This window comes from Nycticebus coucang, chromosome 2 (genome assembly GCF_027406575.1).
Source record: "Nycticebus coucang isolate mNycCou1 chromosome 2, mNycCou1.pri, whole genome shotgun sequence".
NCBI classification, from domain to species: domain Eukaryota; kingdom Metazoa; phylum Chordata; class Mammalia; order Primates; family Lorisidae; genus Nycticebus; species Nycticebus coucang.
In genome coordinates, this window is record NC_069781.1 from 59,771,955 (window position 1) to 59,796,968 (window position 25,014).

The 25,014-nt window shown below is 41.4% G+C and overlaps 1 protein-coding gene across 2 annotated transcripts in view; it reads right to left on the minus strand.

The window, feature by feature from the left end:
* Window positions 1–25,014, minus strand: part of ADAMTSL1 (ADAMTS like 1) — a 1,032,656-nt gene that overhangs the window by 65,736 nt on the left and 941,906 nt on the right. For both annotated transcript variants that reach the window (XM_053571995.1, XM_053572002.1), the window contains 3 exons: window positions 21,541–21,669; window positions 13,141–13,320; window positions 9,570–9,704 (listed from right to left, as the gene is read on the minus strand). In XM_053571995.1, coding sequence (XP_053427970.1) covers window positions 9,570–9,704; window positions 13,141–13,320; window positions 21,541–21,669 — 444 coding nt within the window. The remainder of the gene's footprint in view (window positions 1–9,569; window positions 9,705–13,140; window positions 13,321–21,540; window positions 21,670–25,014) is intronic.

Below are 25,014 nucleotides of genomic sequence, written 5' to 3' on the forward strand. Positions count from 1 at the left end.
TGCCAACTCGTGTCTCTTTGAAGGGACTCCATAAACTCCTTCTTCCTCTCCTGAAGTACACCAGTGTCACTGTTTCCTTGCCTTTCCTTTGTATCCCTTTCCTTGCCACCTGTTGGGTGGGTCCCCATCATGGATAATTTTTACCTAACCTTTGCCCATCATAACTTGCTGTTCTCACAACTATCTTTGGTGAGGAAGCAGTGACGATCTTAGTCTTCCAAATCATCACAATGAACAATGGCTTCCCAATAGACATGGCCTAGCACTGTGCGCATTTCCATGTAGTTGGACTCAGGAAGTGCCTGACCCAGCCCGTAACAGAAGAATCAGGAAGTGTGCAGGGTGGGGTGAGGGGTGGAGGTGTGTGGGACAGATGACAAAGCTGTGATTAGAAGAGAAATGGGAGATGGAAATGACTCAGGAGGTCTTCTAAGCCAAGGCCAGCTACCTAGTCCTATTGTAAATCACTTGAGAGTATTTATGCAGCTTCTTCCCTCTCTGGGACCTAGAATCCAGCTGGAATACATGACATGGGCATGAAGTATCTCCAGTACTGCAAAGGGGTGGAGGCCAAGTATCACATTAATGTCTCAGAGAAGGTGCTGTCAAACTATGGCCTGAATGCCAACTCCAGTCCTGTTTCTGTAAATAAAGTGACTGCTTTCACTCCACAACTGTAGAGTTGAGTATCTGTAACGGAGACTTTATGGCTCATAGTGCCTAAAATATATCCTATCTGGCTCTTTACAGAAAAAGTTCATCCAACTCTGGGTCTAGAGTGGGTGCTGCAGAAAGTCAGTGGAGGGTAGGTCACCCCAGGCTGAGGCACTCTAAGAAGGCATCACAGAAGGCTTGATCTATACTTTGAATACCTTTAGGATTCAGCTAGAGACAATGGGGCTGGGGAGGGAATTCCAGGCAAGGAAGTCACAGAAGGCTCAAGGCCATGGCAAGTACTAGGGAGAAGTTTGATTAAAATAGAGGGCTTGAGACAAGAATAGGATGAAAGTATAGATGTATAGGTTAGGTCTGAATAGCAAAGAGCCTTGATGGACTGCCAGGCTAAAATATTCTAAATGATATACTATTTCCCACACCAGCTTCTACATGGGTCAGAGGGCATGGGGAAGTCACTTAAAGACTATTCAAACCCTGAGAATCAATTTTTTAAAGTACTGATGAGGCCGGGTGCAGTGGCTCATCCCTGCAATCCTAGCACTCTGGGAGGCTGAGGTGGGTGGATCCCTTGAGCTCAGGATTTCAAGACCAGCCTAAGCAAGAGTGAGACCCTGTCTCTAAAAATAGCTGGGTGTTGAGGTGGGTGCCTGCAGTCCTAGCTACTTGGGAGGCTGAGGCAAGGGACTGGCTTGAACCCAAGAGTTTGAGGTTGCTCTGAGCTGTGATGCCACAGCACTCTACTGAGGGTGAGAAAGTGAGACTGTCTAAAAAAAAAAGTACTGATGCCTTGCTCCACTCCCAGAGATTCTGGTTTAATTGGTCTCAGTTGGAATATATATTTTTAAACTTCCCAGGTGACTCCATTGTATAATCGGGACCCTCTTACTGAATGAAGGGAATGGCCAGGCACGTGCCTGTAAGCTCTGGGCCAGGTAGACATAGCAGGTGCCCAACACATGTGAGTCAAATTAAATCAGCAATATTGGCTTGTACTAGAGCCAGCCTGATAAGCCTCTGTTTTACTAGAGTCAGCTATATAACATTCAGTTGGCCACATGGTTTCCAATAAAAGAAATCACTTCTGCCTGCCCTCACCTAATCCTGGAAAAGCTTATGATGTTCAATGCAATACTGAGTCTGTTTATAAATTTGGGCATTTATAGATTTTTTTCTCACTGTTGTTTTAATTTGACCATTTACAAGGCCTTACACAATCTTCCCTCTGCCTTGTTACCTCCCTGATTTTTTTGTGTCCCTTGTACTCCCTCCATGGCTCCACTCTGGCCTCAATGGAGCACACGAGGCCCGTTCCTGCCTCATGAATCCCACCCTGGCTCTTCCTGTGCTGGGAAGGTCCATATTTTCTTCCTGAAAACACATGCAAGGTTCTGTAGCTCCTGTTCACGTCTTTGCTCAAGGACTGCTTTCTGGGCAAGCCCTCTCTCTGGCCCATCTAATTTTAAATTGAAAGCTCCTTCCCATGCAGGCATCACTCATACCCTCTTATTCTAGGCTCTAATGGCACATGGACTATCAAAGAAACTCAGTAGGAAGATCTATTGTATCAGTGCTTGGAATACTTTGACTCACCCATCAAGACTGAGCTTGAGTAGTTTCTCTGTTAAGCCCTTGCTGACTTCCCCTTCACCACAGGAAGGAGTCCTGTCCTCCCTCCTCTGCTCCCTTTGGCTTCCTCTTCACCTCTGTAGAGGTTTTCTCACACTTATTGCTAACTTTTATGTCTCTTCTGAGCTCAAAAACCGAGGGAGGAGCACAGGACCTGAATCTAGGAGAGTCTGAGCAGGTGTATGTCACGGGATTGAGCTGTGACTTAACAACAGAAGGTGTGCACTATCCTTCTCCTTGTAGCTACCCTTTCTGCAGCTGCACACCTAGGTAGTTCTCTGTTTTATTCTAAAATCTTGGCTTGAGTGGTCTGGGATGTGTCACTACCACACAGGAAGTATGTCAGAGCTTCAGTGAGAAGAACCTGAAACATCTATCCAAAGCCTTTAAGACTCTATGGGCTCTATGATGGTAGTTCCCTTCCCACATAGATATATTTATCAAGTCCCATTGATGTTACCACCTGCATATCCCCAAGTTCATTCATTTTTCCACATCTCCGGTCTAAGCCATGGTAATCTGCAGTGACTTGGAATACTGAGACAGCTACAGTGTACTCCATGTTATCTCCCCTAGAAACCATCCTCTACATACCAGAATAAATTTTCAAAAGACTAGTTAGATGCTGTCTCTCTCCATTCAAAGACTTCATTGCACTTAGGGCAAAGTGCAAAATTGTTCCCACTGCTTACAGAGTGCCAGCAATGTGCCCACTTCCCTACTCAGCCTGCACGGCCAACCCCCGGTGGAGATCGTTTCACAGGTGTGTACATAGATTAAAACATACAATTTTAGATTTTAAGTATGTATTATATATATGGACTATCAACTATCAAATTGTCAAATATGTCAAACAAAAATGTATAAATATGTGTTTTACAAATCAATAAAAAAGATAAATATAAAAAAATGACCAAAGGACCTGAACAGCCAATTCATAAATGACTGATAGACACGTTAAAACCCTAAATTATTTAAAATCATATTATTAGGAGAAAAAAATGTTTTATGCTTTTTTTGTATTGTATTTTATGGTATTGTGTGTTCAGCAATTAAAATGGTAAATGTTAAAACTCTTGGTCACACCTAGTATGGTAACATTTTGAGGAAATGAGACTTTCATATGATGCTAGTGGGCAAATAAAGTAGGTAAAACTGTGTTGGAGGGCAATTTTGACAATACTTAGCAAAAACCTAAGATATACAAAGCTCTTGACATAATTGCACTTTTGGGAATTGATCCTAAGTACATAGGAATGCACCCGAGGATTGAGAAATAAGAATATTCATCATATCTATTTTTTAAAATAATAGCAAAATATTGCAAAGAACCTAAAAGATCAACATTAGAGAATTGGTTGAATAAGATACAGCAACTCCTACCTACCTATACATCCATTAAAAATTAAATTGTAGATTATTTAGAGACATATAAAGATGTTCATTATATACTATTATATAATGTATACGTTATATACTATATACTATACTATATAATGTATAATAGTATACGTTATATACCATTAAGTGAAAAAACTTATAAGCAGTAGATAGAATATATTTCATTTAGACAAAAGGTATGCATAACCTGTATATTAATGTCTAGGAAAAAGCATTTGTACTGGGCTAGGTGATTACACAGAATTTTCATTTTCTTCTGTTTTCCTCTCTACATTTAATTGTTCTACAATGAAGACACATTACTCTTATAATAAAATTCCAATAAAAGTTATTTTTCAAAAAAATATCAGTGCTAATGCCCTACAAATGATACTGTGAGAAATATTAGTCTTGGGCCGTAGGGGCCAAAAATAATATTTAACAGAAGTCTACAAAAAGGCTTAGGTGCTGCAGGGAGGCCGGAATGCTGCTGTTCTGTAGATGGAGCCCTGTGGGGACTGTTTGGGCCTGGACCACCAACAGTGATGGCATCGGCACTGGCTTGCCCTCCAGAGCAGTTGGCACAGTTTTGCCTTCTTGCAAAAAGAATAGCTGTAAATAAGAATTAAAAATATTAGCAGTTGTCTTATCTAAGACAATGGACCCAGTTAGGTTGGGCCCACCCCACATAGTGGAGCCTCCAAGAGGCATGTTCTATGTCTAAGCTATAAAGTCAGGAGTGTGAGAGCAATAGGGACTCACTATTTTCAAGTTTTCATTTTATAGTTATGTAAAGCAAGGCCAAGATGGGTCTATGCATTTGTTGCTCCATCAACATTTCTTCTGGGTTTGATAATTAAAATAACCATTTCTGGAATAGATTCACCTCCTGGGAAGTTCAACACTCAAGTCCTAATGAAGAGTTAGCTCTGATATGAGGCTTTAAAAACCCCAAATCTCCCTTATCTTTCTTCCATGAAAACATGAGGACCAAGGTCCACACGTTACTGTCCCTGTGCCCCAGCATCAGGAAATTCACCGAATTTGTTACAGCCAGCTGACCTACATGGAAGAAAACCTACACTGGAATCTCACCATTTACTGGCCTCAGCGGGGTTGGAAAATGGCTTTTATTCTGTACATCAGCTGCCACCTGATTTGCTAGGAATGCTAAGATGAATTCCAAGGCGATGCCTGGCTCAGAGTGAACGGAGTGTCATGATTGATTAGGGATGTCTTAGCTGTGGGAGGAGTGATCACGATGTCTTTGCCAAGAATTTCCATCTTGGTCTAGAATATGTTAGCCTCAAAATAAAGTTTTTTTCATCAAATCTCTCTCATTATTCATTGTCCCTACTGACTGATGAATTCTTCCCAAACATTACTTTTCATGTATCTGTCTCCTACTTAAAAATCCTCTAAAGGTCTGTTGCCATTGTCCACATGGTAAATCTACTTCCTGAGTCTAAAATTCAAGGCCCTAAAGCTTTGCCACTTAGAACTGGAACCAGACTAGGAAGTCCATCCACTATTGCCACTATTATTCAATTTAGTGCTAGAAGTTCTGGCCAATACAATCAAGAAAGAGAAGGATATGAAGGGTATCCAAATGGGAGCAGAGGAGGTTGAACTCCCACTCTTTGCCAATGATATGATCTTATACTTAGAAACCCCCAGAGACTCAACCACAAAACTCCTGGAAGTGATAAAAAAATACAGTAATGTCTCAGGATATAAAATCAACATCCGCAAATCAGTAGCCTTTGTATATGCCAATAACAGCCAAGTTGATAAGCAAATCAAAGACACAATTCCTTTTACAGTAGCTTCAAAGAAAATGAAATACTTAGGAATATACCTAACAAAAGAGGTGAAGGATCTTTACAAAGAGAATTATGAAACCCTAAGAAAAGAAATAGTAGAAGACATTAACAAATGGAAGAACATAGCCTGCTCATGGCTGGGAAAAATCAACATTGTTAAAATGTCTATTCTACCCAAAGCACTCTAAAGATTCAATGTAATCCCCATTAAAATACCAACATCATACTTTAAAGAACTGTAAAAAATAGTACTTTGTTTTGTATGCAACCAGAAAAAAGCCCATATAGCCAATGCTATTCTTAGTGATAAAAACAAAATCAGAGAGACCACCCTACCAGACTTCAGGCTATATTATAAGTCTATAGTAATCAAAACAGCATGGTATTGGCACAAAAATAGAGACATAGACATAGGGAACAGAACAGAAACAAGTACATAAAACCAGTCTCTAGTTGCCATCTGATCTTTGATAAACCAAATAAAAGCATACAGTGGGGAAAAGAATACCTATTCAATAAATGGTGCTGGGAGAACTGGATAACCAGTTGTAAAAGACTGAAACTTGACCCACGCCTTTCATCACTTATAAAAATTGACTCAAGATGGATAAAAGATTTAAATATAAGACATGAAATGATAAAAGTCTTAGAAGAAAGTGTGGGACAAGCTCTTGATAATGTTGGACTGGGGAAAGATTTATGATAAAGACTTCAGCGGCCATCAAGAGCAAACAATCCCATCTACCATTGGGCAGGAGACATGAAAAGAACCTTCTCTGAGGAAGAGAGATGTATGGCTAACAAACATTTGAAAAAATGCTCATTGTTCCTGATTATCAGAGAAATGCAAATCAAAATCACCCTGAGATATTACCTAACCCCAGTGAGAATAGCTGATCACAAAGTCCCGAAGTTGCAGATGCTGGCATGGATGTGAAGAGAAGGCAACACTTTTACACTGCTGGTCGGTCAGTAAACTAATAAAGCCTTTTTTGGAAAGAAGTATGGAGAATCCTCAAAGAACTCAAATTAGACCTCCCATTTGATCCTGAAATCCCACTAGGCATCTACCCCGAAGAAAAACAATTATTTTATCACAAGGACATTTGCAGTAGATTTTTTTTTTTTTTTCATTTGCTGTAGATTGTTCACTGCAGCTCAATTTACAATCACCAAAATGTGGAAACAGCCTAAATGCCCACCAACCCAGGAGTGGATTAACAAACTGTGGTATATGTATACCATGGAATACTATTCAGCCATAAAAAGATGGAGACTTTACATCTTTTGTATTAACTGGACGGAGTTGCAACATATTCTTCTTAGTAAAGTATCAGAAGAATGGAAGAGGAACAATCCAATGTACTAAATACTAATAGGAAGCCAGGAAATAATTTAATACATGCCCACATAAAAGAAAAACTCAAATCAATTCAAGGTGGGCGTGAGGGAATGATGGAGTGAGGAGAGAGGCGTAGTGAGGGGGAATGATGTGGTCCCACTTAATGGGCACGATGTTAGGGGATAGGGCACACCACTTGGGGTGGGACACAATTATAGGAAAGACTCTACCTAAAAAATGCAAACATTGTAACCTAATTCTTTGTACCCTCAAATTAACCTGAAACAATAAAAAAAATTAAATTTAAGGTCCTCCACAATTTGACACCACTTAGTATTCTAATTTCTTAGCAGCCCTACACAAAACCTCCTCTTTGGCTTCTCTGGCTTATTCCCTGTACCCAAAGCCTGTGGTCTGAAAGGGCCTCTATAGGAGTCTTTCTCAAATGGCAGCAACTGGACTAATAGCCCAGGATGAGTCCCTTCCTGGGGAAGCCCAGAATGGAGGGTAGGCATTAGAATCTCTGGAGTTAGGGTCTGAGCCAAATCTAAGCAGGTAAGTTCTGCTTGAGACTTTTCATTTTGATACTTTAGTTTCTATCTAGTTTAGCTTCCTGTGTCAATAATAGTCTTAAAATCCTGGTGCTTTATAGCTGTTTCTGAACAGACATCTGATACATATCTCACATGTCTTCATCTCTGGGCTCATGGCATCTTCTTCACCTTGAATGCCCATTTCTCTTCCTTTCTGTCTGTTTGAATCCCACCTACCCTTCAGTGCTCAGCTCTAAGGCATCATAGTGAGGGTCTGGGCTGTCTCAAATAACCTACTTCTCAGAGCCTGATGCTGACAGCATTCTCTAATTCATCTCCACAATTCCATGTGGATGCCTGCTGATTCTATAGCACTAGCTTGACACTGACATTCACCACGAGAGTCCACTTTTCCCAGGCAGTGACATCAGGGGCTTTATGAATACTGACTCACTGTCTCATTCAGATGGAGCAGTCTGGATGTGGACTGGGATATTAAGGTGTCTCTTAACTGTTAGATTTAAATACCAGCCTCAGGTAACAAAGCATCATAAACTAGCAATGGAATGCAGCAGCATAAAGCACAATAAATTCTTATTGCCCATGGCTAAAGTGAAACAAAATGTTATTCCAGAATAAAAGAGAAAGAAAGTAAAGCTATCATGGAAAAATATGAGCAGGTTAACATTTTCAGCATGCTGAACACCATCTGAGTGACCCAAATGAGTTATTGAACTTGAAAATAAACAATTTGGTATTCACCCTGCTAGTGACTGGGCTATGATCAACAGCGATGAGAATTTCTCATAGTGATGACTCTAAAATAAAGAAGTTCACAATGCATATATGTAATTTGGGTTAATATTGCTATTAAGCCAAAGAAAACATGCAAGATGACACTTGTATGAATTCTGATCACCATGACATGGAGAATCTCAATGCCAAGCTTATGTAAGTTATGGGGAATAGAACACTTCTGCTTGTTACTTTATCTGTGTCTTATTTACACCCAAATAGAAAAATCATAAGCTTTTCCCATATGCTGATAAGTTATGAATTTTCTTCGCTGATTTTAGACGATAATGGAAATGAAGGTAATCTTTCTGTGCTCTAATCCTGTAGATACCAGGCCCAGTGGCCATGTTGATAAGTCATTACCAACATGACCCCATTTGTCTTCTGTTAGAGAAACCTTAAACTTTGGGCCACGTAATAATTCTAGCTACCACTATCAACATTTCAGGGTCCCATAGAGTTAGGATGAAGATTTCTTGCCCACTTTGTAGGACTTTTTTTTTTTTTTTTTTAAGAAGAGGACTTTTAGGTCCTAGGTTCACAGCACATTTAAGAAGAAGCTACAGAGATTTCTCATGTACACCTTGCCTCTGCGTATGTGTAAGCCTCTTTTGCTAGGGAGAATTCTTCCCTTCCACCTTGACCATCTCCAGGTGTCATGTGTGAAGGTTCCTCTGGCATCTCTGTGATTCTGGTGTGAGGGCCATAGGACTTGGATGTCCTGTACAACCCTCAATACCAGAGGGCAGCCATGGGTTCTGCCCTCTGGTAGAGGGGGTTGTAGAGGACGTCCAGTAAGTTGGTGAAGGTTCCCAGTATTAGACACTAGGGAGGTTGTACCTGTAGCTGGTAAAATTATGTAAACATTTGCCTTGAGGTGTCTGTCTGGATTGGTTTTAGGCTCTACCTACAGAAATCTGGCCTCAAGGGAATAGTCTGGCTTCTGGAAGGTGCTGATATTGAACTCTCTCCTTGGAAGTTGAATATAGCTCTAGTTTGGTAGGAAGAGGTCATGTGAGAGTACTAAGGAATGGTTAGCAAGGGGAGAGAAGATACAAGGGCCATTCTTCACTGCTGTGTCTTTCTCAAAGTTTCATGAGTCAATCTGATTGAGAGGATATGGACTGTGGCAAGAGCCCAGGAGGATTCAGAAAGGGGCCATAGATTGGAATCTAGACAAGCTATAGAGTCCAGACTAAGAACTACACTCACCTCACATGGAAAGTCAGCCAAGTTTCCACTGGTGAGTCTGGGATTCTGTAGGCAATTTAGTGATTTCCTGTTGGCCACCACCTCCTGTTGCTGCCTCCCTCCCATCTGCAAGCAGTCACCCATCCATAAATCCTGTCCAGCCTTGGATTTCTGCCCAATGTTTCAGAGGGTTGGACTCACCAAGGAGAGCGGAATTCCCAGGATCCAGGACCAGCTGTGTTCCCAGAGGAGACGTCAGCACTGAAGGAAGGTTTGGTCCAGTGGCTGAGAGCAAAGCCTTGATGTCCTCCAACTGTGTGGGGACTTGAGGGGGATCTGTGAGAAGGCAGATGGTGTCAGGCAGGTTAGGGCACACAGGCCGTGTTAGGGAAAGGTGGGGGATGGTTTGTGCACGTGTGTGTATGCATTTAAGACAGGCATTACTTCTGTTACCTTTAACATCACGTTTCCTACACAGGAGTACCTACCAAGGTGAGTCTGAATTTCAAACTTAAGGTGGGTATTTGATACCTGAAATAATAAGAACCTGGCATATTAATTCAGGAGTTCCTCAACTGATACCACAGTACCATTGGAACCCTATAAATTTGTAGGTAAGTTAAACCATATCATAAAGACTTTTTTTAAAGGTAACTTTAGCATATACTATATGTACCAAGTTTTGTGTTAAATATTTTTCAGTAGATTTTTATTGAATGCTTACAGCATCCTTTACAGTGAGACACTTTGTTATTGTCCCCACAGATAGGGACATAGCATAGGAATTTCTTACTTAAAATGACTCCTTTTCTATGAAGAAAAAGGCTCAGCTGTAAAGTTGAAAATTTGCTTTGTGGTATGGGTTTTTGCGCCTCAACAGGACCCAGATAAAGCAGGACAGTAAGAGGAGGTTACTATGGGATGCTTTGTTATTCAAAATCTCAAAGGAGTCAGGGTGAAAGGCGTCAGAGGGCATAATTAACCAGTGCTAAAGTTGACAAAAATAGGAAATACAGTGGCTTAGCATTTCTACCTGACAAATAAAGAGGCAAGTTCACCTACTAAACTTAGTGGTGGTATGATCCAAGATTATTGTGGAAAAGAAACAGAATCCCTTTAAATCCCCTCTTCCTATACCTCCGGAAGCACTCCCCAGGTGGCCCCAGCCTCTTTTCCAGAGCACTTGATGAGGGTGGGGGGAAGCAGGGGCATTGCTCTTGGGACTGATGGTCCTTTCAACAATGTTTAGTGAGGGTCTTAGCATATGCTTGGAACCTTACTAGGCACTTATTAGTATGTAAATAAATAAGTCATGATGGTTCCCAAGTCTACTTCAGAAATAATTTTGATATGAGGACAATTAAGGTTATGGGTGGGGGGAGGAAAAGCAGAAAGAGGGACGGAGGGAGGGGGGTGGGGCCTTGGTGTGTGTCACACTTTATGGGGGCAAGACATGATTGCAAGAGGGACTTTGCCTAACAATTGCAATCAGTGTAACCTGGCTTATTGTACCCTCAATGAATCCCTAACAATAAAAAAAAAAAAAGAAAAAAAAAATAAATAAAAATCTTTTCAGTCTTTGACTGTCAAAGACCATTGAACAGAAAATATAATGAACTTGAGATGTCAGTGTGTGACACACACACATACACACACACAAAACATAACTTAAAAAACCCTCTTTGTATTATACAGGCAAAACCAGCATGATGCCTGGGTTCAGGAATCATCATTCCTTCTGACATTACCAATTTGGCCAGTCACTTAATCCCTCTGAGTCTTAGTTTTCCTATCTATAAAATGAGGTTCCTCTCCAAGAATTCTTTCTACCCTGGAATATTACAATTTTAGGAATTGATGGTGGCAGTTTACTCAAACATAGTCTCTCTCTCCCCTCTTCTTAATTATTTCCCCTTGAAACTCTAGAGGCGTTTGCTTATTTACTAAAACCGAAAGGGAAAGGCTATGTCTGTCCCATCTGCACAACAATCAGCTCTCCTTGGACCAAATGTTGGTTCCTCCTAATGTCCTTACAACTTCTCCAGTACTTTTCCTCTTTGGTGCATGACCATTTAATTGTCCCTTGGAAACTGTAAATTCTCCACGAGTAGAGGTCACCTCTTATTTTTCTCCTAAAACTATCAGCATGCAGCTGATAAGGAATTTTATGTCAGCAACAGTAGTGGTGACACTTAATGAATATTCATCCAATGACCACATGAATATGTGAATGAAAGTCTGCCTTTTTACACTTCAAGTCCTCATGGTAGAGGTTAAGTCATAGAACTTGGCATGAAATCTCAGCTGTACACGTGAAATGGCCCCTTTAAAAATTAAGCCACACTTTTGCTGATTAAAAAAGAGAGACATTACTTCTAAGTTCATAAATTACCTATTAAAATCTTAATAAAATTGCATTAAAAAGCCAAGACTTCTGATCCAGAAAAGCCTTAAACTTCAGAGTCTTTCTTTTTTTTTTTTTCCCATCAAATTTGATTAAAATTAGGAAGGCTTCATGTTCTTTAAACACCATGTTCTAACACACAGTATTAGAGTCGCAGCTAAGAACAGGCCCATGAAACCGACACATTCACTGGAGAAGCCGCGGTGTTAGCCACGTCTTTTTGGCTTTCATCTCTGTTAGCAGAGGCAACAAGGAAGGGTTATTAGGGAGGAAAAGACCACAACTCAGTGTGGGGCAATAGTCTCTGAGCTTCACACTAGCAGCTCAGCTGGATGAAACCCAACGCAAAACAAATGACATCTTTCTCTGAGCCAATTTTCTGTGGCTTCCTAAGATGGGTGGAGGTTTCTGCTGCCACCAGTGAGATGAAAACCCATCTGGGCCTCTGAAATTGGAGTGGGTAGGGGCTAAAGAACCTATGTGTTGGTATATATGTGGCTCTGGGTGTGAAAAATAAAAGTATAAACTTTAATTATTTTTCCCAGGGGGAAGCCCACACCGTATGTGTATGTACGTGTGTGTGGCATATAATTATTACTTCTCACATTTTCCCCTTTTTCCCCTAGAATGACAACTTTTTCTTGGTAAGAAAGATAGCATAAGTGCACTAATAATTGCTTTTTTCTTTTTTAAGAGACAAAAGCGCTTTTTTACTCCATTGTACCAACCCACAGATTCAGTGGGGAAGAAAAGCGTCTCAAGTCCAGGGGGCACCAAGGGTTACAGCTTGCAACATGGCTGAGCCCAAGACTGGGCAGTATCAGGCGGCAGATGTGTCTCAGAAATTGTCATTTTTAAGTACCTATTTTATTCCAGGAACCATGCTAGATTCTTTAATCAGGGGTTCTTATGTTGGGGTGGTGTATATGGAGATAAAACTGCAAATTTCCTGGGATTATATGAAAAATTTTACATGTATGGATTTTTCTACAGGGGGACAGCCATAATTTTAAATATGATTCTCAAAGAAGTCCTTCACAAAGAAGGAGTTATTACCTCCATTGGATCCCCTCTCCCTCCCAGCAATGTGAGCAGTGCTTGCTTCTCAGGTCTGCAGACAGACACCAGGATCTGAGGTTTAGCAAGGTGAAGCTACCTGCCTAAGGCCACACACTTAGTAACAGGTAGAGAGCCTGGGTTTAAGCTCAAGTTTGCCAGGCCCCAAAGTCTGTATTCTTCTAGGGCCTAAAGGGCCTAAACTGGGGAGAAGTGAAGGGATACTGAGGTTCTTTGATGTGCTTCTCCGCTTTAGGGTAAGAAGGAGGTAGAGGATGGGTTAGAACAAGGCGGCAGCTTGGAGATGCTCACCAAGGATCAGCAGCTGGGTGCTCTCGGTTAGCTCTCCGTGAAGATTGGCCGCCCTGCAGGAGTACAGGCCCTGATCTGAGGACGACACGTTCGTGAGCAGCAAGGAGCCCTCGTGCAGATGGTGAGGGGAGCCCATCTTGCTTTTGTTCCTGAACCAAGTGACTTCAGCTTCAGGGACACCTAGGAAGGAAAAAATTAACTCATCAGCCAAACACTTTCAGGCGGACCAGAGGCACCTGTGGCCTGTTGACCAGCCTGCCCCGGAGCTGCTCTGCAGGAAGCATCTGCCTGGGCGTCCTCCACTGTCCTTCAGCCAAACCAAATAATGCCTTGGCCCTCTCAGCTGTCTCCAGGTCTTTTGCCTTTTAAAACTTCCACCTATGAGATAGGAAGAGGGAGGCCAGTGAAAAGAAAACAGAGGCAGGTGGTAAAGGCACTTGCCAGTGTGGAAGGAGAGCACTTAAATTATTTGGAAAACACATATTATAAAAACATGAGGACCAAATGCATCGTCCATGAACACGAGGGATCTACAACTGCATAAAACAAACACAAGGGGGCGGCTCCTGTGGCTCAGTGAGTAGGGCGCCAGCCCCATATACGGAGAGTAGCGGGTTCAAACCCGGCCCCTGCCAAATTGCAACAACAAAAAAACAAACAAACACAATGTTGAGTGAGAAAAGCCAGACACAAGAGTACTTGCTGTATCGTTTCATTTCTGTAAGTAAAAAACAAAAACTGAGTAACATTCATCTGTGTCGTTAGTAGTCAGGGTGGTCGTTCCCCTGAGATGGTGGGAGAAATGGAGGACGGTGACTGAGAAAGGGGACAAAGGGCCTGGCTTGGCAGGGTGTGTTTGCCTGGTCTATTAAGATGTGTGCACTTTTCTGTATAGATATTATATTTTGATGAAAAGTTAAAAGCTACATGACATTAAAATATATGGATGAATGAGATAAATGAAGCTGCTAGATCTTTCTAGAGTTGACAGAACTATGTAGAAAACATAGTTATAGATTTTGGAAGCGTGAAACCATGGTATAAATAACACCACAGAAAATGGATAGAAGTCTTCTACCCTTTCCATAATCCAAGTCACTGTGAGAGACAGCTGGGAGGATTGTGTGCTGACAAGGCATGGGTGCTGTCTTTGGAAGAGGCTCTGCGCTCAAGGGACAGTATGAATTCCTCAGGAAGTTTCCTCTGGCTGACATGATGGTAGGCTGGTCCTGGGAGTTTAGGACAAGTCTTCCCAGATGGTCTTCAGGGGGCTCCAGAAGAGGCTCTGAGTGTGCTGGTAGACCAAAGTCTGGGGCATTGATTCACAAGGCTCCAGGGAGCAGAAAGTCCCATCCCTTATCCCCACTCCCTGCCCCTGCCCCTAGCCTGCTGATCCAGTTCAGAAGGTTTATACCTGGAACTTTCTGGCACAGAAAGTGGCACAGTTACAATGTCAAATCCCAGGAAATGGGGTCATAGCTAAGAATGGCCAAGTATCCAGATCTTTACAATTTTGCTTCCTCCGCTGGGGCTGTATCTCGCCCTTGGGGCGAGGGCACTTTACCCTTCATAGCCAGCCACTGTTGAAGGTACAGAGTCCTCCAAGAGTTAGCCACGCCCCTATTATTTGTGCTTGAAACTGGTTGGAGTGAAAGAGACAGGACTATAGAATAGATGCAGACTTGTCACATCAGAGAGAGACTTATAATAACAGTTCAAATGACATGATGGGACACTCAAGTGCATGAAGGGGGTGGGGCACGTAGGCATCTTCCCTAAATATACCTGGAGGAAAGATCCAGGTGAGGGCCACAGAGGCTGGTCTTTCACTGTGGCATGACCAGTGAGAGCAAAAGCAAAAGCATCATGAGAGCAAAAGCATCATGACGCCTGCCCATCCTTAACTTGGACTCTGGACACTGAGCTTAGTTTTTTCATTTAAAAGAAAAAAAAAAAAGAGAGAGAGGAGGAGGAGCCCACAGCATGCAGGAGAAGGACTCTGAACGTTAAGTTGAAGAGAAACACTCCCACTCCTTTCCCTCCTGAAAGCACAAGGAAAAATGAAGTCCTCCATATCTTTTTTTTACAAGTGTTTATTCTCTTTCCCTTGCAGGGCTTCTCCCTCTGAGGAGGGCTGCAGGCAGCGAGGGACTAGGGGAGAGAAAATGAGAGGGAGAATGGGAAGGAGGCAGAGGGAGAGAGCCAGGGATGGACAGAGGCCTGGGAGCAGCTTCTCACTTCCCCAGGAATTGGTCACAAGCTTCTTTCATTCCCTTTCTTACTCTTTGCCTCATGTGCCCCTAAAATAATCATGCTTGTTTGAGAGGACAGGTCTGGGTGTTGACCAAAAGAGCCCAATTCCTCTGGTGAGAGCAGAGGGAGGGGTTCATTCCTGGGAGAAATGGACATGTTCAGGATAGCAAGGGGTGGAGGAAATAACCTGCCGTCTCTGTAAATCTGGAACCATGGACATGACAGCAGTTCCAAAGGAAGAGAAATTCTGTGGGAATCATTCTTTAATTTATAAGAATGATTTTATAATTATTTAATTTATATATTAGCAAACCTCTCTCTGACTCACTCAAGCAACAGTCTTGTATAATGATTCTGCTGATGGAGGTACCATTGCTGGCGCCACATTGTGGGGACTTCCTGCCAGGAACTGTGGGTGAGTCTCAGGCAGAGAATGACAGTAAGAACTGGCTGTTGCTTTGGAACAACGGCCAGTTCTTCCACGTCGGCTGTATTACAAAAGTAGAAAAAGGAAAAAAGAAAAATAATTGAGGTGTCATAGAGCTCTTTTTTCTTTTTTTTTCCCAAGAGATGAGAGTGATGCTTTGGAAAAGTTTACCAGTCCTTCCCTGAATGATCCAGAGTCCCTTGAAAAGGTACCAGGTACACATGCCTACTGACTTTTGCTGCTGACTTTTGGAGTACGTCTACTTGGGAGTGTACTGAGCTATGCAAAAATATACTGTGCATGTTGTAAAGGGAGAAATTACGTTGACTTAACATTTGATATAAACCAAACATTTTATAAACACAATCACTTATTTTTCACAATGATCCTATGAGGCAGGTATTGTTATTAACTCCACTTTACAGATGAGAAAAGTGAGGTTTAAAAAGATTAAGAAATTGGCATAAAATCATGTTAGTTTATAGTCTAAATGACTACATGGGGGCAGAGTCCCTGTTCCCCAATTCCCTACCCTACAGCTAGTCAATAACCAGCCAGGGCAGGGTGGGGACTGAGATACCTTTGACGCTAAGGCTTCCCTTCTGCACAAGTATATACCACTGCCTGCCCTTATGCCAGACAGTGGTGTTATTATTTCTGAACTGTCAAGTCCTTAAAGCCTTTCTACTCTGAGAATGAACCTTTCTGCTGTAATTGGCCAAGGTTCCTGTTGGGGGGAGGTTTCCAGAATCCATACGTGCTGACTTTGTGAGCTCTCTTTTGCTGCTGAGAAGTTGGTCAGCTTGGGGTAAATTATGTTTTTCTAGGCTGTTGTGATGTGACAGCATACGCTACAGAAAGAAATGTCTGGGAGAATGATGGAAAAATGACAGAAAATGTCTTCTACCAAAGAACTAAGTCCAAAGCTGTGTTGTTGACCAGTGACTAGTGGAAGACTCTGGAGTCTGTGGTATTATTTGTATCTTAGAAAAGGGATGGAAAAGACCCTTGGTTTGCTTTCTTCCCTTGCAGCACAGCTCATCAACAGCACAATGCTCTCCCTGTTGTTTGAAAGGATCAAGAAATGAGTCTAGTCATAATGGGTTGTAACTGGATATGATTATAAGGACTAATGCCTTTGATCTCTGCTGAGCTGCCAGGCAGGGTGATCCTATAACATTCTTTTTTCCTTTTTTTAAAAATCCCAGACAGGATATTCTTAAGTGAACCCTTTCTTATGTTTGGAAGGCTGCTTGCACTGTGCCACCTGTCAGCATCTTGAGGTAGGGTGTCCATGCAAATGTGTATCTTTACATGATGAGTTCTCAAAGGGTCTTAGGTGAGATAGGGGTCAGGTGGCTTGGTGCAAGAAAAGAGGAAGGATATGGCGCTCCGATGTCAGCTTTGTCAAGTATTCTAAAGACACATGGCAGTCTGGGAAGGAGGTTTTCAGCCCTGCACGTTTCCCCACACTAACTGGGACAAACAATGATACTATTCACAAAACCTATTTTCCTCCTTTCCCTGAGTACCCAGTGAGGCTGCATTCCCAGGCATCCTCTGCGGTTGTGTGTGGCCATGTGACTAAGGGAATGGGAAAAGTATTCAACTGCGGTCCTTCCAGGTGTGGCCTTTGAAAACTTTCCCAATCATCCCCCCACACTTTGATAGCTATCCCCTAGGCATGTGTCCAAGATGACAGAACGACCAGCACCCTGTGACCTTGAGTAACAGTGTGGGGGTGGATCATCTCCAGTTGACCAGAAACACTCTGCACTCTTAGATAATCAATAATAAACTTTGATTAATTTGGTCCATTATATATCTGGGGGTCACTTGACCCCAGAGTTTAACCTACCTTAACTAATATACCACCCATCACAGGCTCCTAAGCTTTTTATTTCTGCATCACCAGTCCTGAAATTTTATCTCTTAAGTTCTTCAATAGCTTCCTTGCTCTTATGACAAAAACCTAAAGTTGTACCATAATCTACAACAGCGTGTAATATCTAGCCCTTGCCCGTCCCTACTTCCCCAGCCCTGTATGTCACTTCCTTCTCTGCTTTCTATACTAGAGCAACACCAGCCACGTTCATGTCTTTAAATGCAGCATGCTCCTTCCTCAGGCCCTTTGCACATGCCATTCCTATTTACTGAAACACTCCTTCCTCCCTGATTCTTTGTCTCCTACTCGGTTTTCTGAACTCTTCTCAGAGAATAAGTATGAGATTGGTACAGTAGATTGGATCACTCCAATAAAAAGCCCCATTATACTTATTGCTTAGTGCTTTTTGTGCTTAAGGATTGGGAAGAATTTATAGTATTTTATTTTTTAATATAAGCTGAAAGCACATGTGGGCAAAAATTTGTTTAACAAAAAATTGCTAACAACTCAGGTAGCAGGTAAATTATTTGATATTCTTCAAATAGACTGTTAGATAGCCATTAAAATTATGCTTATGGCACAGACAAATGTTTGAATTATTGAATGAAAAGGAAGCAGGATAACCTATAATGATTAAGGAAATATGCAAAAATGTCAACTGTGGTTGGTTAAGTTTGGAGAGTGGGACTTTGAACAAGTAGTTGTTCTTTCCTTTTTGGCTTCTTTTTTGTTTTTGTGTGTTTTCCAAAATTCTGCAATACTTCAATATTTTATAATTTTATAAAAAAACAATAAGTGGATCTACACATCACATTATAATTATACATGTCATAACTTTTTCCTTTTCCCCACACTGAGCTTTCTGAAAGTATTCTCTTACTCATCTATGTATCTTTATATTGGGAGACATCTGATCTATCCTGGACTAGATATTCAATACAAAATTGCAAAATGAGTAACTCAAATGAGTTTGATGTGAAATAAGGAGATTCTTATGGGGTTCGTATCCAGCCTGGGCCTGCCAAACAACAATAAGGACAACAGCAACAACAACAATAACAACAACAACAACAAAAAAGATCCTTATGGAATCCCACTTCCCTGCCCATCACCAGGGCCTGGGTTGTTAATTCTCAGGTTAGGGTATTGCAGCCACTGGTGATGTTATTGGGGCTTAGAGAATTCTACTGGACCAGTCCAGAGGTCACTAAGCTGCTTGGCTAGGAACGGGATAGAGATACCCAAAAGTAGAGAGAGAGCCATAAAAGCTGCTTACAGGAGCAGAGGAAAAGCAGTTCCTTTGCCATGTGGCACTTAGCATTACCACCATACCATTCTGACTGGAGACTCAGCTCAAGGATGACTGCCTTGTCCAGCAAACTCACTGTGTACTCAGACGCAGGCCCTTTCCCACCCACTTTGAATAAATACCTTGTTTAACAAAAGGCATAATGACAGATATAAAGATTTATTTTAGTTAATCAGGATTAATATAAATAGTTCTAATGGTAAAGATGGAAATAAAAGCTGTACTATCACAGTCAAGCGGCAACTGGACACAAACATGTAGGTCTTGCCATAGGGTGACCCAGCGAGTCTCTGGGAGACAGGGCCCCAGGAGGCCTGGAAGAGTGGGTGGGCCAAGCTTGTTTTAACATCCTACACTCCCCATGGTAAATACTTCTCCTCCTGGATTCCAGTTCTCTCACTCTCCTTCAAATGCCAATTCCTTGTTTTGCTGCCTCTTCCTCCCTAATTCTTTTACTCCTACCAATCTCAGCTCTGAAGAAGAGAAGTTGCATGATCTGTCATGCCACCAGACAATGTCATCTCTGAGGCATGTCCTGTTGATCAGGTGGGAGTGACTGTTCCGTGGAAAGGGCTGACTGGCACCATTAATCCCCGCATAAAGGGCAGCTCATTCACCACGATCCCCATTAGGGGTCTGTCTTGCTCCTTACTAGGAGAACAGGACCTAATGGGATTTGGTTCCAGAAGGTTTCACTGATGAGGCTCAAGGAAAGCATTGCAAAGGGCACGGGACGGTTACAAAGGAAAAGCTAATGCGCAAAGATACCTTTATATTTCAGATATCCTGAAGCTTTTAGAACATTTCAGACAAAATATGATCTGGCTATTATTTAGAAATAATAAGTTCTAGACTAGATATTCTTCTCATTACTCTAAAATGGGTTCTCTGGCCTTCTACATAACAAGCTGAGGTAATTCTTCAGATGCTGGGGCTGAGGTCTAAGCTGGAGAATCCCCCAAAGTACGGGACATCACTATGTGTCCATTTTGCAGATAGAAGATAACTGGGGAGCATGGGGTTTGGTTTAAGGTAGACCCACCTCTACCCCAAGATGTGTGTATCTGATGACAACAGTGATCAGGAGACTGTAGCTGTCCAGTGGAAGAAGAACCATTCATTTCTTCATTCCATCGTGGGGGCGAAACTCCTAGCATTCACATTATACATGAGTGGCCCACAGGAAGGGAGAAATAGCAGCTGGGCTCTGATCTGCTCTGCGTTGGTATTTTTGCATAAATGCCTTTATACGAGCATATTACCACTTCCTATTGTCCACTACTCCTCACTTCCCAGAGCCTTCCTGGTCTCTTGAGTTTGCAAGTCCTAAACAGTTTGCTATCTTCTCTAAGGACTTCTGCTCTTGTCTGATTTGGGTAAACCCCAGGCTCCTGCTGGGTCTTACCTTTGTCATCTCCCTCATGTTCATCCATTCCTTATCTTTCTACCACCACTGTTCTGAGTTCAGGCTCCCATTAGATCTCCTTTAAAAGAGCACGGTGGCTTCTTTTTTAAAATTAGTATATGATAGATATACATATTTCAGGATACATGTGATCATTTATAATCATATAATGCACAAAGATCAAATTAGGCCAACTTTAAAATTTTTTCTTTTCTTTATTATAGGAATTTTTTAAAATTATTATTAAATCATAGCTGTGATTCTAGGAATATGTGAAGCATTCTCTTCTAGCTATTTTGAAATGTACAATAGATTAATGTTAACCACAGTCATTATATGTATCTGTCTCACAATAGGTCTTATTTCTTCTAACTGTATATTTGTACCCAGTAACCAACCTCTCTTCATCTGCCCCTGTGATGGCTTCTTCACTGGCCTGTCTCAGTATTTCTCTTTTTTCATCCAATTTACGTCCTGCTGGTGGCTTCCTCCTGGGGGTAATAACTCCTTAATATCACTCTTTGTCTAAACTCCTCGACCAGGCATTCAGGGTCTCCCACGATCCAGTCACGACTCACCCTCACACCATTTCTTCACTCCGGGCTTCACTGGACCATGCTCACACTGTTCCCTCTACAGCCTTTCCTGCTTCTATGTATTTTCTCACACTCCCTTAGTCCACTTGGAATTCCTTTTTTCCACCTTTGCACGTTCACATTCTATCAGTATGGAAAGCCAAGATTAAAAAAAAAAACAAACCTATTTTCCCCTCCTCTGTCCCAGAAAGAATTAATCCTTCCTCCTCTAAATTCCACAGCACTTTCTACTTCCAGGGTGACTGAAGCTCTTGCTCTGGCTTTCCTACTACCCTGTTTCCCCAAAAATAAGACAGTGTCTTATTTTAAGGTGTGCTCCCAAAGATATGCTAGGTCTTATTTTCAGGGGATCTCTTATCTTGCCTGTAAGTAGGTCTTATTTTTGGAGGATGTCTTATTTTCGGGGAAACAGGGTAGCACTGCGTCTCTGAGAGTAGTGTCTGGCTCTAGTTATCTTTGTTTTCCCAACCTCTCAAAGGGCTCCATTATTATTTAAATAATCAAATACGTCAATGAATGTCTCACCTGCAACTTGGCAGTTAATTGTTACATTAACTCCCTGCACGGTTTTGATGGTGCTTCCGATATCGACAGTGACTGCAGGCTTCTCAGTGTTGAGCATGGTCATTCGTGATGTTTTCACTAGTGGCTTTCCTGAAGATGAGAAAGTATATGAGATGTGAGATGGTGACTGTGGACGTGGGCCATTCTGTTGAAATGTGAGATACTTGATAAACCAAGCAAAAGCATACGCTGGGGAAAAGAATCCCTATTCAATAAATGGTGGTGGGAGAACTGGATAACCACATGTAAAAGACTGAAACTGGACCTGCACCTTTCACCCCTTATAAAAATTGACTCAAGATAGATAAAAGATTTAAATCTAAGAAATGAAATGATAAAAATCCTAGAAAAAAATAGGGGAAAAACTCATGATGATGTTGGCCTGGGGAAAGATTTTATGACAAAGACTTCGTGGCAAGTGCAACAACAAAAAAGAAACAAATGGAACTTAATTAAGCTGAAAGCTTTTGCACAGCTAAGGACACAACAATTAAAAAAAAGCCTTCAGAATGGGAAAAGATATTTGCATGTTAACAAATCTGAAAAAGGGCTTTCTGCCTGTAGCTCAAGCAGCTAAGGTGTCAGCCACATACACCAGAGCTGGCAGGTTTGAATCCAGCCTGGGCCAGCCAAACAAAGACAACTACAACAACAACAACAAAAATAGCCAAGTGGGCAGGTGCCTGTAGTCCCAGCTACTTGGGAGGCTGAGGCAAGAGAATTGCTTAAGCCTAGGAGTTGGAGCTGTGATGCCACAGCACTCTGCCCAGGGTGACAGCTTGAGGCTGTGTCTCAAAAACAAACAAACAAAAAACAAATCTGAAAAAGGCATGATAACTAGGATCTATAGAGAGCTCAAATTAATCGATAAAAAAGAGCAAACAATCCTGTCTACCACTGGGCAAGAGACATGAACAGAACCTTCTCTGAGGAAGACAGATGAATGGCTAACAAAAATAGGAAAAAAATCATCATCTCATCATTCCTAATCATCAGAGAAATGTAAATCAAAACCACCCTGAGATAACCCTGCTGAGAATAGCCCATCTTACAAAGTCACAAAGTTGCAGATGCTGGCATGGATGTAGAGAGAGGGGAGAACTTTTATACTGTTAGTGGTACTACAAACTAATACAAACTCTTTGGAAAGAAGCATGGAGAATCCTTAAAGAACTCAATTTGATCCTGCAATCCCATTACCAGGCATCTATCCAGAAGAAAAAAGAAATTATTGTATTATAAAATAATTTGCACTAGATGTTTATAGCAGCTCAATTTACAATCACCAAGATGTGGAAACAACCTAAATGCCCATCAACCCCAGAATGGATTAACAAGCTGTGGCATATGTATACCATGGAATACTAAACAGCCACTAAAAAAGATGGAGACTTTACATCTTTTGTATTAACCTGGGTGGAGTTGCAACCCATTATTCTTAGTAAAGTATAACAAGAATGGAAAAGGAAATATCCAACGTACCCAATACTAATATGAAGCCAGTAGACAATCTAATACATGCACACATAAGAGAAAAATTGGATTCAATTCAAGTTGCAGGGGGAGGAGTGAGAGGGAAAAAGGAGAAGAGGGGGACAGGATTGGTGTGCTCCCACTTAATGGGCACAATGGAAGGGTATGTGGCATGCCTTTTGGGTGTGGGACCCAACTACAAGAGAGATTCTACATAACAAATGCAAATATTTCAGCCTAGTTGTTTGTACCCTCACATTAGCCTGAAATACAAAAAAAAAAATCAAATTGCTCCTCAATAAAAAATACAGGATAAAGATCAGAAGAGCAGGTCCACCCAGACTTTTCCCACCATATATTTTTCCTTGAAAAAACTGCATGGCATAAATATACCCATCCACATGTGTATCTACCTTATTGTTATCAGGAAAAGAATAAGAATTGAAGAGTTTGAAGGTAGAGCACAGTACACAAGTTGGGATAATTTATGTATTTTAATCAGTAAATCAACAAATGACCTTACATACACCCAGTATTTTTAAGGGTTTATTTTTTTAATTTTATTTTTTTATTATTAAATCATAGCTGTGTACATTAATGCGATCATGGGGCACCATACACTGGTTTTATAGACCATTAGACACATGTTCATCATACTGGTTAACATAGCCTTCCTAGTATTTTCTTATTGTGTTAAGACATTTACATTCTACATTTACTAAGTTTCACATATACCTTTGTAAGATGCACTGCAGGTGTAATCCCACCAACCACCCTTCCTCTGCCCCCCTCCCCCATCCCTCCCCTCTGTTTCCCTCTTCCCCCTATTTGTAGGTTATAACTGGGTTATAGCTTTCATGTGAAAGCCATACATCAGTTTCATAGCAGGGCTGAGTACATTGGATACTTTTTCTTCCATTCTTGAGATACTTTACTAAGAAGAATATGTTCCAGCTCCATCCATGTAAACATGAAAGAGGTAAAGTCTCCATCTTTCTTTAAGGCTGCATAATATTCCATGGTGTACATATACCACAATTTATTAATCCATTCGTGGATCGATGGGCACTTGGGCTTTTTCCATGACTTAGCAATTATGAATAGGGCTGCAATAAACATTCTGGTACAAATATCTTTGTTATGATGTGATTTTTGGTCTTCTGAGTATATGCCTAGTAGAGGAATTATAGGATTGAATGGCAGATCTATTTTTAGATCTCTAAGTGTTCTCCAAACATCTTTCCAAAAGGAATGTATTAATTTGCATTCCCAGCAGCAGTGTAGAAGTGTTCCCTTTTCTCCACATCCGCGCCAACATCTCTGGTCTTGGGATTTTGTGATATGGGCTAATCTTACTGGAGTTAGATGATATCTCAAAGTAGTTTTGATTTGCATTTCTCTGATGATTAAGGATGATGAGCATTTTTTCATATGTCTGTAGACCATGCACCTGTCTTCTTCAGAGAAGTTTCTCTTCAAGTCCCTTGCCTAGCCTGCAATGGGATCACGTGTTCTTTTCTTGCTTATACATTTGAGTTCTCTGTGGATTCTGGTTATTAAACCGTTGTCAGAGACATAACCTGCAAATATCTTCTCCCATTCTGAGGGCTGTCTGCTTGCTTTACTTACTGTGTTCTTGGCTGTGCAGAAGCTTTTTAGTTTGATCAGGTCCCAGTAGTGTATTTTTGAAGCTGCTTCAATTGCCCGGGGGGGTCCTCCTCATAAAATACTCGCCCAGACCGATTTCTTCAAGGGTTTTTCCTGCACTCTCTTCTAGTATTTTTATAGTTTCATGTCTTAAGTTTAAATCTGTAATCCAGTGAGAGTCTATCTTAGTTAATGGTGAAAGGTGTGGGTCCAGTTTCAATCTTCTACAGGTGGCCAGCCAGTTCACCCAGCACCATTTCTTAAATAGGGAATCTTTTCCCCACTGAATGTTTTTAATTGGCTTGTCAAAGATCA